At 37.0% G+C, this 18,207-nt stretch overlaps 1 protein-coding gene across 1 annotated transcript; it reads left to right on the forward strand.

Annotated features, from left to right (window-relative positions):
* The first annotated feature begins 12,872 nt into the window (after positions 1 to 12,872).
* On the forward strand, positions 12,873 to 17,774 carry LOC140015108 (uncharacterized). Its single transcript, XM_072066993.1, has 3 exons — positions 12,873 to 13,635; positions 14,436 to 17,266; positions 17,727 to 17,774. The coding sequence occupies exons 1-3, from the start codon at positions 12,873 to 12,875 to the stop codon at positions 17,772 to 17,774; spliced, it is 3,642 nt and encodes a 1,213-aa protein (XP_071923094.1).
* The last annotated feature ends 433 nt before the right edge of the window (positions 17,775 to 18,207 follow it).

Consider the following 18,207-nt stretch of genomic DNA (forward strand, 5'->3'; position numbering starts at 1 on the left):
CATTCATGCTAGGATCATTTGCATATTGTTAGAAGAAATAATTTTATACAAAACATGTAATTGTTCTTGAATTCTACAAAAGTGAGAAGCTAATTCATCTATTTTTTCTTCAATCTTAGTAAAACGATCAGAGGTCACATTAGCTAGCCTTTCTATAGCTAAATCAAATTCATTAGAAGAATTTTCTATGGCTAGCTCCCAAGATGCATTAGAATCATTAGCTAATGGTTCACTCTCTAATTCTCAAGGTGAACGTGTATTAACTAACTTTTCTATTGCTAATTCCGAAGATGGTTTAGATTCATATTGGACAAATTCGGGTTGGTAATCATAAAAATATGAAAAATCACTATAAGTACAGTGATTATCCCTACCATAAATATAAGAATTACTCCAATTAAGTCAATTTTGATCAAAATAGGATTGTAATGCCCCAATTCATCATAATAACGTTCATTGTGTGCTTGCCTACATATATAAGTAGTATGATCACCTCCACACAAGTCACAAATCTCATGATAAGAATTGAAAGCATTAAAATTTCCCTTTTATTCAAGTATATTTGTAATGGTGTGCAATTGAACTTTTAATGTTATATAATTGCATTTAGCCTTTAAGCACCTCAAGGCATCATCAAATGACATACCTTTGGTAATTTCTTGGTTACCTCTATTCATGGAGTTTTGCACGTAATAACCATTCATTGCCGAATTTCCACTTCTCATGCATTATTCTCCAAATTGACCTACCCTCCTCATCAACTAAAATTACTTTTAAACAATCTAAAAAACAAGATTAGTCAAGAAGGATAGCTTAAAAGACACAAACTAAAATAGAAAACAAAAAATATGACTCAACAAAACACTAAAAATGTCATATAACACATAAGACATAGCAAAAATACCAAAAACAAGAAAAATTGTCTACATTAATAAAGTTGCTCTTAGCATCAATATTCACAAATCTTTCCCGGCAACGGTGTCAAAAACTTGACGAGCACGGGGTATACATATATCAATTAGCTCATCCACAATCAAACTTTACATTTATAAAATACTAAATACCCCATACGTGACTTTTCGCAAGTATACGAGTTGTTTATTGAGTATAGGGGTATAGGTGTCGATCCCACAAGGAAGATTTTCAATTACCGATGTTTTTCGAACTCCTTTATTATTTAAGCTATCACAAGTACAAGAAATTAAATCTACACTATAAAAGTAACAAAAATACAATAGAAAACTCTTAGAGGTATGGAATTCCTTACTATTCTTGCAAGTGAAGTTACTAGTTAAGGGAATGCTATTATCTTGGTTAGTTATGGCGTAATTTTTTAATGTATGTGAAACCTACTCTTGTAGTGAATCAACTATACTTGTTATTAAGCCATACCTACTCTCGTGGTTATGAATTAACTACAAGTTCATTTCTTGTATGAAATTACATGAAACAAGTCAGTTAAGCCACAAAGGTGCACCTCTACTCTCTTGAGTGTACTCCCTAGGTTTATCAATTCCTTGAACTAGTGTTAAATTCCAATTCTCATTGCAAACTTAACACCTTAAGATTATCACAATTAATGGCCGGTTAATCATGATTAGAAAAGTAAAAGTGATAAATAACTTGCTCAAAATAATACCGTCAAATAACCAAGTAAACATCACTAACAAGATATAGAAAGTTCATCCATAACTCTAGGCATAAACTTTAACTAAACATAAAAAACAAGATCCAAACTTGTATTATAGTTAAACATGAACTTAAATACAAAAGAGAATGTGATAGGAGAGAAATCACCCTTATTACATGAGTTCTAACTCTCTATCTTTGCTCCCCAATTCTTCATCCAAATCTAACTACAAATACAAGAAGGATAAACTACTCTAATTATACTATACTACCCTAACTAATGAACTAAGGAAATTCTAGTGAAAACTATATTTTTAGTGAGTTTCTCTAGCCTTCCAAAGTTGTGAAAATGGTCTCCAAGGCCTATATTTATAGAGGAATTCAAGAGCCAAAGGAGTTGTTTGTAGTTATCATTTTTGACTCTTGAAACTCTCAAAGATTGCTTCTCAAAGTTTCCATGCTCATCTGATCATTTCCAGTCGGAATCTTTGCAGAAAAAGTGGTAAAAAAGGTTGTGTGAAAAGAGCACAAGTTGCAGAGCAATTTGCAGCCAAAATCCACTAAAACGCGGGAATAAAACGAGGCCTGTGCTTACGTTTTGACCCCCCGTTTTACTCTTTTGTAGGTTTGCACTTTTCTGGGCAGAATTCTTCCTTGCTCTGTTTTTGGTCCAAATTCAACTGATATTTTCTTGATGTTATAGGTTGAACTAGATTTTGTATAAAACATAAAAGTTGTATCCCTTTGCGTTACTTTTCAATGCATTAAGAATCATTCAAATTGGAGCTCTGTGGATCAAGAAATGACCAAAATACCCTTGACTAGTTAGAAAAGTTTATTTCAGCTTTCGACCATAAAAATCCACTTCCGTATTTCAACATTTTGATGAGGAAAACAACTGAACTGGATTTTGATGTCTTCATGGAAAATGTAGATCTATCTCTTAGCTTCAAAATGGTATAAGAAGTACCTCAATCCTATGCTTGTAGCTTAAGATATAGTTGAAATACCACAAGATGTCAAAGATAGAAAACTTCCTTTAATTTCATTTCATCTCTTACACTTCATATTATTTTTTTATCACTTCAAATCATCATCAATCATCCAATTTATCTTCTCAATTTATGCCATTTGATGATTGAATCCTTAAACCTACAAAAACATGAAGTTTTTACCATTAAAATCCATAGAAATACAATTTTTACCACTTAAATTACAAAATGTATATTTTCACTAGAATCCTAATTAATTAGCTATATAAGTAGTTAAAATACACCAAAACTAACTAATAAAACACATTAAAAACACGTAAAATACCCACTTATCACTAATCTAATCCTACAAACTAATAGAAATGGAAAGGGCTATGAATGTGGTGGATTTTGAGGCAAGACACAACCCTTTTTGTTTCCTTCTTTTGCTCCAAATCTCTCTCCCTTTCTAAAACTAACTAGAAACTAAAGACTCCCAAAAGCTCCTTCTAAGACTAAAGGTTCCTCTATTTATAATCTTCAAGATTTCTCTAATATTTCACAAGAACCTTCATTTTGTCTTGAAGAGTCAAAAAGATGCAATTCAATGACATAAAGTTGACAAGAGTCGATGTCTTGGATCCAATATGTAGCTACCAAAACATCATAAATGCTGCAAGAAAAAAGGATGAAAAGCTGTGCAAGTTGCAAATTTTTCCCGCCTAAGTATCCAACGTGGTATCTGAAACGAATTTCATTATCCGGAACCGTATACTGCTAAACACCCTTCTTTGAAAAATCCTCTGACGAGTATCTGGTGCGATTGTCTGGCTTCACTTCTTCAATTCGACGTCGTATACTGTTCAACATCTTTTATCTTGCAAAACCTTTTAACGGGTATCTGATTTGGTATCTGACTCGAAATTTACTATCTGATCCCGTATACTCTCATCCAACCCGTTGATGACTTTTTGTAAATGGCCCCATATTGTCCTTGCTCATTCATCCCTACCAAAAATGACAAACTTTAACAAGTAAAAGGGACGAATTCACAAGTCTTTTCAAAGTTACACAAGGATATCAAATATTGTCAAAATGGTCATTCACATTATTTTAGGAGCTCAAAATTAGCTATAAATAAACTGAAAGATACACAAACTATTAGGTAAAATAGACACTTGTCACCTATGTAAAGTTGAAAATTATTTATTAATCATAGGGGGTTATGTACATATTTTGAAGATCATAAAGGGGTTATATGGTAAAACATAAAATCATACGGGATTAAAGTGTCATGCATATTATGTTTATATATTTTGATCGCTTTAGCCATTTTAATTTTTAAATAAGGGTAATTTCGACATTTTATAGGTCCCGTTCCAAATGATCATGTCCATTACTTTGACATTTTAATCCAAACTATGAGAGGGTTACATATAACTTTTAAAACTATAGGGGGTTATGTGAAAAATAACTATACCACAGGGGGAACGATTGAACCACGTTTTTTGCACAGGGGAAGCTGCCCGGCAGGTGTGGAAGGCGTTTGAAATTTAGGAGGGGATGACTTCTCGTATCAGTTCAGTCCATCATATGGCAATCTTGTGGTGGTTACTCTCTACTCCGAATTGGTATTTGGCCTTTGTCTATCGTGTCCTACCTTCTCTAATCTGTTGGGAATTGTGGAGAGCGAGAACTAGTGCATTAATGCAAGGAGGCGGTCAGATGGGGGAGTGGTGGTAGCCCGGACCTTGTCTTGGATTAGGGAACTATTGCATATACAGTTTCCTTTGCTATCATGGTCCCATGGCTCTTGGGAGAGCTTGCACACGGCCTTGGAAGCTCGGCCAAAATGGATGCTCATTTGGCCTGTAAAATGGGTGGTCCCGAGTGCAGGTTATAAGCTTAATACGGACGGGTGTTCTCTTGGCAATCCATTGTTGAGTGGAGGGGAAGGGCTTTTGCGTGACTCCCAGGGGGGATTTCTCTTTGGTTTTTCATGTTTCTTTGGTGTCATCACTAGCCTGCATGTCGAGTTAAAGGCCTTGGTGTGTGGGGTAAAACAGTGTGTAGATCGGGGGTATATGGATCTGCACCTGGAGGTGGACTCCCTGATCCTGGTTTAGATCATATCAGGGGATCTTGCATGCCCCTGGCGTTTACAGGTGGAATTGGACGATCTGCTGCGGTTTCAGAGTTTGTTTCGATCCATAATGCATTGCTATAGAGAGGCAAATAAACCCTCGGACAGGCTGGCCAAGATGGGTGTGAATCGGGGAAGTGATGCTTTGTTTAATTTCTTTGTAGCGCTACCCCCTATGGTCTGCAGCGATATACGGATGGATAGGTTAAGTTTTCCTAGTTTTCGAAGAAGGATCCTGTATCTCGGCAGTTGTTGATGTAATCGTTTCTTATGTGAATGACTAAATAAATAAAAAAAACTATACCACAGGGGGATAAAGTGTATTTGACCTAAAAATTAACATGGTAATGAGAGTGTACATATATCATATGCTTTCCTATATATAAGATTATTCTTCGTAATTGATGAAATTGAATGTTATAGTCTATGATTTTTTTGTGGAATAAATGATTGTTTGTTAGATTTCCAATAATAAGAAATTAAATTCATAAAGTAAAACCATTTAAGTCATTTATAAATTTTTGTTATTTCTAAATGTTACAAAATTGTAAATTAAAGTCATTTATTGTTTTTAAAAATTGTAACCTTGTCAGATTATATGCTTAGGTTTTCGTTGGAATGTACTTACATATCCAACGGCAGAGGGTAACTTAAAGCGATTCCAGAGGCAACAATCAACAGTTTTTGATTAAAGCAATAGATTAACATAAAAAATTGAAATTAGTAGAACGGTAATTTGTTATTGTCGATGTATTTTGTAAACAAAACCAAAATTGAAAGCATTAAAATGGAAGAATTGGAAACTAATAGATATAAGTAGGAATTTGAACAATTCAATTGTAATGGGAGTAATCATAGTTAGTAAGATAAGTATGAGATTAATACAAATTCAGTGACCGAAGAGATTGGTACCTTAGAAATCAATTCACTTTAGAGTGAATTTGCTAAACCAAAAACACTTAAGAACTCTCTCACTCTTCCATACATAAAGGTTCAAAAGGTCAATTTCCACAAACTCGTGCATCATAGTGTTATGCATAGAACCCAAATTTTAGGGTTCTAATAATACTCCCTCCATCACAATTATTTAATCATGTTTTGAAGAATCTAACTTTTTAACAATAGTGGTTTGATTGTAATGTTTGTGCTTTTTTTTTTTTTACCCCTACAAATTCGAAATTTAAATTTGATTGATAACATGCCTATGATTAGAAAGAAGGACTACATTGGAAAGAGAGATTAAAATGTGCTTTAAATTTTTCAACATGACAAATGTTTAGGAATATTTCAAAATAGAAAGTATGACACTCTCGATAGGACAGAGGGAGTAACAAATGCGCACAGGGTCACACCACAATAGAAAATCTTACAATTCTTCTAGACTCTCTCTCTAGAAAATAGTCTAAACTAATGTCCTATTTATAACCTATCAGACTTGTTGAAAAAGAAATCACTTGCATAAGAAATTACCAAATAAAAAACAAATTCCTAAATCTCACAACTACTAAAAACCTAACTCCAATAAAACTAATAAATAAATACTTCTAGACTTGGTTTCGTTTGCTAACATTATGCAACATGCTTAACCCATTGAGCACAAATTTCTCAAATGATGAAATTACCCAGCGGACTAAAACTGATGAACAGTAATCTATGCAACTCCTTTTTATCTATGATATACATTAAAGCTCTAAAACATCAGACGATGTGTTTCTTTTGCATACTAGTTTTTCTTTTTTTTTATGGTGGACCAGAGATTCTAGGCATATGGCTCTTGAAACAGTCAAATATTTTTCTCAAATATTTTTATGGTGGACCAGAGATTCTAGGCATACTTTTACATCAAATGATTACCATGTGTAAATGTCAGGTTGATAGCAAGCTAGATATCTCTTCTAATCAAGATTACCATATGAATAGGACACTAATTAAGATTTACTTCCAAAAAGATAAACACTACTGCAGCACATGCATTGAATCGATATATCTTATTAGCCTTTGGTCCTCTCTAGCAGTGGAGGAGTCAGGGTATTTATTTAGGGGTACAATATTTTATATTAAACTTAAAACATGTGTTTTGTTGACTTTTAATACAACCAAGTGTTGTTATAAATTAATTGACATACACCTGTTTATTCCAATAATTCAAAAATAAAATAAACAGTGTATACCTTGTGATTTATAATGTCCAGTAGTTATTAGATTGTCTAATGGTATAAAATTGTCCAATTGTTTATATTACTCATAAAAGTACAAGATGTATATTCTAATATATTCAATAGGTTAATAATGGTACACGTTCAAACTGCCAAATGAATATTTGTTTGCTTATAATTCATGCAGTTGAACATACAAGAGAAATTCAATGTTTAAGTAAATAAGATTTGTAGAAAGAAAATAAAAACAGCATGATGTATTGTCCTAATTCAAAGTTCCATTATAGAATAGGTCAAGGCAATCTGAAAAATTCAATACTTTTGGGGTGCAACTATTGCGATAGATAGAATATTATTAAAATTTATAGGGGCAAGAGTGGAGCAATATTAGAAAGTCAAAACCTTTTATAGGTTATTCTATACTATGCAAAAGTTGGGGAGTCAAAATAGCTTTGCCCCTACTCTCTACTACTGCATAAATATGGATGAAGAAACGTGCCAAAATTGTAATATAGACGAGAAACACAACCTTAATAATAATTTTTTAAACCCGAACGTCCTTCTTCACATCTTTTTCACTTTTAATTGTCAAGTACAGGATTCAGACCCTGAATTTGACTGTGAAAAAGATTCTAAAAACTCTCTGCTAGTCATTCGGCTGACCCTAGTGATCACAAGAAAGAAAATAATTTGCCATTTGACTAGATAAAGATCATCCACCATATATTGTACCCTAGCATGAAAACATTCTCCATATTAATCATCATTAATCACAGTAGATAAACTATCAATAATGACCACAACTGGACACAATCACAGCAATCGTCATTTAGCATGCGTTCAAATAGTATTCTCGCAAGTGCATGCGTTTAGCATTATTACACTCATATCCCACTAATTTACCTCTTCTAGGGTTACCAGATCACCTCTAAAATAACTCGAGTATAAAGTTTTATTCTGTCTATGCATCTCTTTTGTGGGTGACGGGGTTTTTTTTTTTTATCAATACAAGTTTATTTTCAAATTTTACCCGTTGGACTGCAAGTATATAGGTCACTTAGTAGTTTTGGGCAAATATCAGGTCGATCCCACAAGGAGCAATTTAAACAAGTGCTAGGCCCTTATTTTCTCTATTATTTAGACTTACGATAAATCTGAGCAAGAAGATTATAATGCTAATTTATACAAATCTGGTTTAATAAGTGCTAAATGCAAATGGAGAACTTTCACTCAAAATTAAATCTAGGGATGTAAATTCCACTTATGGCATAAACAACACAAATGAATAGATTTACCTCTTGTTACAATCCTTGTTTAATTAGGGATTCATTTCCAATATTACCAGATCTCATTCTCATGATGAAATGGCCTAGAGTAGTCCAGTTTTCCCTATTTTCATGGTGAAATACTAGTTCTACTCTGTTTTCCTTCATGAAATGCTAAGTAATCCACTTAAGTGTACCTCTATTTTCATGAACATACAACTTAAGCTCTACTTATGTGTTTCTATTGTTACTACCAATTCTCATTGAATAATAACAACTATAAACATGCTATTGGTGATCAAACAATAACAAGTAATTACAACTGCACAAATAGATAAGTTAATACAAGATACAACAAGTGTAAATCACATTCAATTCATATCATTTAGCCATAGGTTTCATCTACTCCCTAGATAAAGAAATTTAGCTACTCATGAATGATATAACAATCCTCATAAAGTACAATTAATGCAAACCTCATAAAGTACAAGTACAAGAAAGATAAAGAAAAGCTTAGCCAATTAATGGTGAAACCCTCAAATTTCTGCTATGTCTTGTACAAGATGATTACAAGTGAAGTCTCCAAGTGCTTCTTCAAGAACTTCTAGCTAGAGAGAAATTTGTTACAAGAGGAAAAATTCCCTACGTATGGTCCTCCTTGTTTCTTCTTGCTTCTCTGCATAAAAGGTGGTGGAAAGCACCTTTTTTCTCCTTCATGATTCCAACAACTAAGATTTTGTTAAAGAGAGTCAAAAGATGTGTTGTTTTGACTTGTCAATAACTCATTTTGCCTTTCCTTTTGTTGCAAAAGCATGTGCCACAGAATTCTTTCACCCAAGATAGATGGAAAGTTGTGTGAAAAGTGAGAAAAAATGGTTGTGCCACTTGCAGAAGAGAGAGGCAGATCCGAGCCTCGGATCCGAGTGGTGAAGATCGATCCGAGGCCTTTCCATATGGATCCGAGCTCGGATCGGCTGACCTCGGATGCACTGCTCCAGAAGAACAGACGAGGGCTCGGAGCTCTTTTTGTTCTCTCAGATCCGTGCTAATCAATTTCCAGTTTTTCACTTCTTTCCTTTTTCTTCATTTTTGCTCCTAGTATCCTTGTACTTTTGTCCTCCTGATGATCCTTACATTTTCTTCATCTCGTGCATGAATTTCATATATCAATATCCTTCACAATTTCAGAAAAATTAATGCGTTAATCCACTCATTTATCAAGTTTTGAACACTTAAACAATATTTAATCAATTATCACCAAAAGAATTCAAATATGGCTTTAATCTTCTCAAATCCTACCAAAAGTTCATGCCAAACTTATATAAAATGTACATTAAATATTCACTTATCAGTGGGCAGCCACATTAGCAAAATTTTCTGATATACAGCATTTCCTGGAGAAGGGATTAAAAGAAAGTTGGGATCTTTCAAGATTTGGGCTTTACACATAAACCTTATTTGTAATCTGTATATTTGTTCTGAAGTTTTTTGTTTTGTGAACTAGTCAAGGTGAATTCTACCTCATTTTATGGAGATAAAATATGGATAATTATACAAAAAAGAAAAAATGCAAACACACACAAACACGCTTGCAAAACTTGGGAGCTCATATGAAAAGCTTGTAATTACGGAATCATAGAGGTAAGTCTAGCAAATTTTGAAGATTTTTACTCCTTTAATAGACTGTTCTTTGATTAATTCCATATGACTATGAGTTACTTTAAGCACATTACCTCAACCTCAAGGGTGTATATCTCCTTACACCATGAAGCAAGGATGTACGTGAAGTTATATCAATTCACTTGAAACTGTCCATACATCCAGTCTCTAACGGTAATTCACATGAATTTCCTTAGTTTTAAACCTTTTGGGAAGAAATTTCTTAAATTACAAAAATGCTAACTTATAATCAAGATTACAACTTACAAGTTGTTGAAGAAAAGATGAAGCAACACTTAGGGTTTAACCCTAAATCGGCTTAAGGAAGAAGAGAGAGAATCCATTGATTTCTATCTAACCAACTTATTTTTCTTGCTATTTTCTCTCACTAGAGTCACGAAATTTCGCACAATTCAATTGACATTATTAGTGTTGTTAACTTAGATTATGAGAGTATTTATAGACAAATAGGGTATAGTAATCCATATAGAAATAAGACAACCAGTTTCCAAATAGATTTAGTTTCCATCTTCTAATACAATTTTTATTTTAGAAGACATAACTTTATTTGCACTATAAGTCTATAAATTTAATTTGTTTCACAGATAAAACGATAAGTTATTAAAACTTATCATATAAGTTCCTACTTGAATTTTTTTAGTCTAATCGAAGAAGTTCTTAATATGTTTAATCCATTAGGTTCTCAAATATATTGGTAATAAGTATAAGTTACAATTCTTAATAAATAAAAGTTAGATAAATTAAATTCCTTTAATTTATTATTGATTCAATTAATTAATTAAATTATTCTTATAGATCAAAATTGACATCTAATAATCCATAACAATCATCCAATTAATGAGAATAGTCAAGCAGACAATTTCATCTTTCAGTGAATATTTTCCGTGTAATTAATATCTCCCATCATGCTTATTTTATATTAGTGTTAGAGTATGGAATATGTGTCTATTTTATTTAGACTAACATTATTTTCTTGTCCAAAAGTATAACTCTAATGAAGAAGTGCTTGAAATACTTTTCTAAGGCCTTTCCACTTAGAGTTAAGAATTTTATTTCTACAAGCAGCTAATAATGAGAAAAGAATTTCGAATTTTATTTACACAAGTAGCTAATAATGAGATACCTCTTTCTATCATTAGAGATGGTACTGTATCCCTATAGATTATTCATTATTATTTCATGCTTCATATTATATCCAATCATTAAAGATTTGAACCACTCATTTATGAAAAGCAATCAAATAGAGTCAATGCGTAATAATTCACACTTAAGATATTATGACAATTTTAAATTTAAGGATCACTTACACTCCTGTCATTTGGAGATCAATCCATTGACATTTAACTATGTGGATTGATCTAATAAACTTAATCATCCTAATACTCATATACTTTAGATGTCACACATCATAGCTGATGAGTTATACTATTTTGCATATAAAGAAGAGATTTAGTATATTCTAGTTTATCCGTATTAACAATGTCTTATCTTACTAATATTATGACTCAAAATATTTAAGAATAAATTTAGTAATAACTAATTGGACCTCATCATCATAACTTTTATGATTTTATTGATTAGGTTTATTTTAAGAACTATAAGAGCTTTAACCGAAAAAAAAGGGATACTCATCTTATGCAAAAAATTGAGGCCAGGCCATTTGAAGATAGATTCATGGGGGGTCGGATATCTATCAATAACTCATGATTAGTTCCTGCATCATAAAGATTCCGAAAAATCAATAACCCATTTCCAGTTCTTTTCCTATTAGAACAACAACAGACTCTGCCCATTCCCTCGTGACATCCACTTGATTCTTCATCCAAATTTTGAAGCTTGTCTTCCCTTCATCTTTCTTTATTTATCTTAAAGCTTTTCTAATTTGTTGTTGGTACAATTTGGGAGTTCTTATCTATCCAAACTCATTGAACCGTACAGACTTAAGTTTTGCCTTGTTTATGTTTGTTGATATGCCTCAATAAGAAAAATAATTTGCTATTGGTCCTATAACCTTTTGGGTTCTCCACGTATGTTAAGGACAACACCCAAACCTTTTCTCCTACTTCATTCATCACTTGTTTTTCCTTTCATTACCTCCAACCCATCAAAGGCACAGAATATCAGTAGAGAAGCTTCATCTTCAACTTATGGACTGATCACTTTGTGAACCTGATCGCTGCAACCTCTATGGCTGCCATGGTTGCCCAGCCACCTCCGGATGATGGGCAGCCTCCTTCTACGTCACCTGGGTTTCGTAAGAAAACATTCTCTGAGCTATTCTCCTCCGTTTCAGCGCCTTTCCCCAGCCTTCAGGTTAAGGCAACCTCTATGACCCATCGTGGAGAGCCGGCCATATCTTTTTCTACAGCAGCTATGGAGTCCATAGCGACTCCCTTTCGATTCTCGCTAGTCGGAAAGTTCTCCAGACAGCGGCCAGCAATGGAGGCTGTGTGCAAATTCTTTACGTCACTCGACTTGCATGACTCGTTTTCCATTGGGCTGCTTGACGCTCGGCATGTCCTGATCAGGTTGCACAACGAGGCGGATTTCTTACGGATTTGGACAAGGACGGATTTGGACAAGGAGTATTTGGTATGTGGTTGGGTGTCCAATGCGTGTCTTCAAATGGTCTACAAGTTTTCACGTTGACAGGGAATCTTCACTCGCTCCAGTTTGGTTCAATCTGGCCATGCTTCCAGTCCACCTATTTGATAAACAATGTTTGTTTCAAATTGTTTCATGTTTGGGGCGACCTCTCTTCATCGATTCTGCAACGGCTAATCTCACCCGTCCTAGTGTAGCGAGAGTATGTGTTGAGGTTGACTTGTTAAAAGAATTACCATCCCGTATATGACTACAACTAGGTGAGGGCCTGGGTTTTTGGCAGCCATTGTTACATGAGCACATGCCGACCTATTGCTCCCACTGCTATCGCCAGGGGCATGAATAAGCCGAATGCCACGTTAAAAAGCCAGAGCTCCGGTCCAAGGGGTTATCAAAATCTGACCCACGCATACAATGGAAGGAGATGGCTAAGCAGACCGGCTCGGTTCTTGCTGCTAAGGATATGGCACCTTCTTCAGCAAAACCCGTGGTGACTTCTTCTATGGAGGATCAGTGTGGGGTGGTCTCGTTGCCTCCTGTGATGACGACGGAGCCTGCTGGGCAGCTACAAGAAGACGAGGAGATGTTGGTAGAATCGTCATCTGCTACTGCTTCAGCGGCTGTGGAGTTGCCTGTCGCGAAAAGTCCCGATCAGACGCATAACTTGGTACTCCCTCACTTAGGCACGGTTCAGGTGCGAACTGGGGATACTACGTCTCCTACCCCAACTATGGGTGGCATCCTCTTACACAAGGAGGTAGAGCTGCCACTGCCATCAAAACCTGTAGTCTCTGCTGCGGCTCCCGTTCTTGCTGCTGAACAGGCCGCTAGTTGGGAGGTTGTCCTTCCGTTTCCAGTTTCCCTACCCTCTATGGTTGATGATGCGTTGAAGGCGGTGGCTACTAGTATCATCCATGACATGGTTGATCGGGTAGTGGAGGAAGACTCTCAAGCAACGGAGGATGGCGATGACGACTTCGAAGGAACAGACAATTCTTCACCTGAAGAACCCATTAGCGCGGGCTGTTTGTCTCCTCGATTGCCAAGGCCACAAGGTACTGTACCAGAGTGTTCTCATTCTGTGACTGATCACCTGAATGTAGACCAGTTATCGACACTGGAGCAGGGGCGTCAAACAGCTCGGGTCGTGGCATACGGGCTAATTTTCCATCGGATTGAGAGCTCAGGTTGGTGAAACACAACTCTCAAAATTCTTTTCATGCTTTATCTAATGATTAGTGCACTTTTCTGGAATATTCGGGGGATTTCTTGATCTCCAAATTTACGAAGGCTCAAAAAATTAATTTTGTTACACAAGTTGTCGGTGGTTGGGATCTGTGAGCCTAAACTCTCCACAAAAGACATGGAATCAATTCGTGTGCGTTTGAATTTTGATCATGTGATCTCTAACCCGTCAGGGGATCTTTGGATTTTCTTTAGATTTCCTTTTACCTCCATGGTTGTTGGGGAGTCTGACCAACACTTGTCCATCTCATTTTGTCATCCCCATCGATCTTGTCCTTTTATTGTTTCCTTTGTTCATGCTAAATGTACTGCTGCGGAAAGGATGAGGCTATGGCCTGCTTTGCTTCGCGACAAGCCTTGTCACGAGCCATAGTATATTGTGGAGGATTTTAACCTTATTTTATCTCCGAATGAGAAGAAGGGAGGTCGGCCGTTTCAGCCATCTCAGGGTTTGGAGCTTTCCCAATTCATGGGAGAAGCTGGTGTGCTTGATGCAGGGTTCTCTGGGTCCAGCTTCACTTGGTGTAATAATAGACATGGGCGAGCAAGAATCTGGAAGCGCCTAGATCGGCTATTACTTAACAATGCGTGTTTAAACGATTCGACCTCGATGGTTGTCTCCCACTTGGTGCGGGAAACCATGGCCCACTTCTCCTTTCCTTCTCTACCAGGCTGGACAATAAGTCTCGTACTTTTAGATTCCTTAATGTATGGACATCTAAGGATAGTCTGTTGGATGTAGTGAAGATGGCTTGGCAAGGTGATGTCAGTGGCTCTCCGTTTTATCGCGTATGGACCAAACTGAAGAGAGTCTCTCATGCTATTCAGCAATGGAATAAGGAGACGTTTGGAGATGTTTTTCTCAACGTGAAGAGGGCCGAGGCAGCGGTGGCCCGGGCTGAGCTTCAGATTGAGGTAGATAGCTCGGAGGAGAATTTTATTGAGTTGAAACGGGTACAAGCTGAATTGCAGAGGGTCCTGACTGTAGAGGAACAATTCTGGAAACAAAAAGCCAGGGTTAAGTGGCTCCAACACGGGGATAATAATTCTAAATTTTTCCATTCAGTGGTGAAACAGCGAAGATATCGGACAGCAATTCACAGCATTCGAGACTCCCAAGGCACTTGGATTACTGATGATGGCACAATCGGGATGGAAGCCGTGAAGTTTTTTGATGATTTATTATCGGCGGAGTCTTCTTCAGACTTTAGACTGGTCCATGTTATTCCCAACTTGAGTTCCGAAATTGATAATAGCTGTCTGGAAGAGGCCCCTTCTTTCGACAAGGTTACGAGGGTGGTCTTCACTATGGATGGTGATAGTGCAGCAGGCCTAGATGGTTTCACTGGAAAGTTCTTTACCTTTGCTTGGGAGGTGGTCGGTCCTGATATCTTTCAAGCGATTCTTAGTTTCTTTTGTGGAGCTGAACTTCCTCGATTTGTCACAGCTACCTCAATTGTGCTCATTCCAAAGGTCCTAAATCCGTATTCCTTCTCTCAATTTCGTCCTATCAGTGTATGTAACTTTTTGAATTTATTATATTCCCAATCGAATTTTGTGGGTTATAAAGTGCCAAGACACTGTCCTACCATCTCTCATTTGGCCTTTGCGGATGACATAATAATCTTTGCCAATGGGTCGGCCTCTTCGTTAAAGAAAATTATGCGAGTGTTAGAGCTATATCAAAAGGCATCGGATCAATTGGTGAACACTAGTAAGAGTGGGTTCCTGCTTCATCCAAGTGTCCCAATGGCTCGTCAGGGTATCATCGAACGAGTTACTAAATTTTCGAGAAGAGGGTTCCCCATTCGGTATTTGGGACTTCCATTGTATACCGGCAGGTGCAAGGGATCTTATTTTGCGGATCTGAGCCAGCGAATGATTGATAAAGTCCTCTCCTGGAAGACTCGGCTCTTGTCATCGGGTGGGAAGATCATTTTGATTAAGCACGTGCTTTCAAGTATCCCCATCCACCTCTTGGCTGCAGGGGTCATGCCAAAAAGTATATTTCATATGATTGAGCGGGTATGTGCAAATTTCTTGTGGGGGATGACTGAAGAGTCTAGGAGGTTTCATTGGGTGCGGTGGAGAGACTTATGCTTCCCACCAGAGGAGGGTGGCGTTGGATTTCGGTCAATTGATGACACTTATAGAACTTTCTCCTGCAAGTTGTGGTGGACCTTTAGGCAGAATCTCTCACTGTGGGCTATGTTCATGCGAGCCAAATGTTGTCATGATACTCACCCTTGTCAGGTTGCCCTGAGATCTCCTAGTTCAGCAACATGGCGCCGCATGTTGGACTTTAGGGGATTTGTGGAGTTAATTATACTTTGGAGACCTTATAGTGGTTTTTGCCACTTCTGGTATGACAATTGGACGGGGTCAGGTGCATTATATCTTCGAGCGGATGTGCAGGATCATTTGTCCTTCCATGACTTTATTGTGTGCGGGACATGGAATAGCCGCTTGTTGTCTCATGTCCTTCCGCCTGATTTAGTCCAGAATGTGGTGGGCATGCCGATCCCCTGTATTTCTTCGGTGCACAGGATGGTATGGACGGCGTCATCTTCTGGGAGTTTCTCATTATCCTCGGCCCTCCAAGAGGTGCTACAGGCTAAACCCTCATCCTTCATGTTCAGTCAGGTTTGGCATCCTCACATCCCTCTAAAAATTTCCTTCTTCATGATGCGTTTGTTGCGGGGATGGTTGCCTTTGGATGATATTTTAACCCGGTATTGTGTTCACTTACCGTCTAAATGCTTTTACTGTTTGGAGCCTATTGTTGAAACGCTACAACATGTATTCATATCGGGTGATGTCGCAAAGGCAGTTTGGAAATTTTTTGGGCCTCTCGGATCTCTCTCTGGTCTTAATTTGGCACAGGAGCATTTAACCGTACAGTTGGCGAATTGGTGGTACAAGCCTACTAAGTCCGCGAGGATAAAATTTGTCTTTCGCCTCCTACCCGTATTTGTGTGTTGGAATTTGTGGAAGACGAGGAATTCAGCAGTGTTTGAAGGGGTTATCAAGGATGTCCGATCTATTTGTCGAGCTATTTTTCAAAACTTGAAAGACGCATACTGGATGAAATTTGGGGAATTACAACAGGTCGCATCTTGGCCCCAATTCTTGGGTTTGGTGGAGCAACGCCCTGATGTGGTTAAGTTTCGTCTGGTTCACTGGCAGGCTCCACGGCTGTCAATGTTTAAACTTAACATAGATGGGTGCTCCAAAGGAAACCTGGGGTTGAGTGGTGGTGGGGGGATTCTTAGGGATGGCTCAGGGAAGTTCATCTTAGCTTTCGCTGGTTGCTTTGATGTTGCTACTAGCTTGCAGGCCGAGGCCAAAGCGTTAGCGCTTGGGAATTTTTTACAGCAGTTGGTGGTTGAGTCGGATTCGCTAGTGCTTATAAAGATTCTGAGGAATGATTACCAATGCCCATGGACGATTAGTTATGAGATCGAGCAGTGTTGCGAGTTCTCTCAGGGGAGTATACAGTTCAAGCATTGCTATCGTGAGGCCAATAAGGTTGCGGATGTTCTAGCCAATGTGGGGTGTGCCTTGGTTGAATCGGTATGTATTTATGAACATTTCAGGGACTTACCAGGTATAGCTAGGGGTGATTATCGGTTGGATAAACTATCCTACCCGTCTATTCGGCGACGTCGAGTTAAGTAAATAGGTGTCTTGTACTTATCTTGTATCGTTGAGGTCAGGCTTTTGTCCCCCTCAACAACTGTTCTGAGGCAATAAAATCCAAGCATCTTGGTTTAAAAAAAAAAAAAAAGAACTTTATCATTCACATGTAAAACGCATGCAATTGAAATGATAAAGCTGTCATTCATTATTTACATATACATAAATATATAACAAATGTTTAAAAGTCGATTAGTTTTAGAAGGTACGCACTAACAAAGCTCATGACATGCTCCAGGATTGACCCCTGTCCCTGAAACTACTCCAGCAGTGGAGATCATCACCATCTAGGTGGCCCTTGTTACTATAGTTTTTTTATCATTAATACTTTTGGCAGCACCAGGGCAAATCAAGGAATGAATGCCGTTCACTGCATAATAAATGATCAAGAAGAGAGATGGAAAAAAGTTCTTTTACCTTGAAACAATCACTAAAAGCTTAGATATAAACTAGTGGGAAAAAATTTGGGCAAAAAAACTATGGAAATAGGAAATTTTTTCATGTAGATGTTCTTTCATCTTGATTTGACATCCTGTCAAATATTTCCAAAGTGACAATAAAAAGGGTTTATAAGCAATAAATAGGGGCGAAAAAAGATTATTTTACATTGTCACTCTCAAGGCTAACCCCCAACTAGGAAACATATTTGAAAAAAATCAGAATATAATAATGCAGGTCAGCATTATCGGTTCTCAATTATGGATTTTAATCTTGATTATTGTTTGGTGGCTACACCTTCCTCCAATTGCATAAAATTATTGTTAATCTTCCCTTACAACCAGGGACGGAGCCAGAAATTTATTTTTGGGGGGGCCGAA

This window comes from Coffea arabica, chromosome 10e, assembly GCF_036785885.1.
Source record: "Coffea arabica cultivar ET-39 chromosome 10e, Coffea Arabica ET-39 HiFi, whole genome shotgun sequence".
NCBI classification, from domain to species: Eukaryota; Viridiplantae; Streptophyta; class Magnoliopsida; order Gentianales; family Rubiaceae; genus Coffea; species Coffea arabica.

Coding starts and splice junctions, on each gene's coding strand:
- LOC140015108 (XM_072066993.1), top strand. CDS start 12,873: ATGGCTAAGCAGACCGGCTCGGTTCTTGCTGCTAAGGATATGGCACCT. Junction 13,636..14,435: donor CCATCGGATTGAGAGCTCAG/GTTGGTGAAACA, acceptor TGTTGGATGTAG/TGAAGATGGCTTGGCAAGGT. Junction 17,267..17,726: donor GGTGTGCCTTGGTTGAATCG/GTATGTATTTAT, acceptor TACTTTTGGCAG/CACCAGGGCAAATCAAGGAA.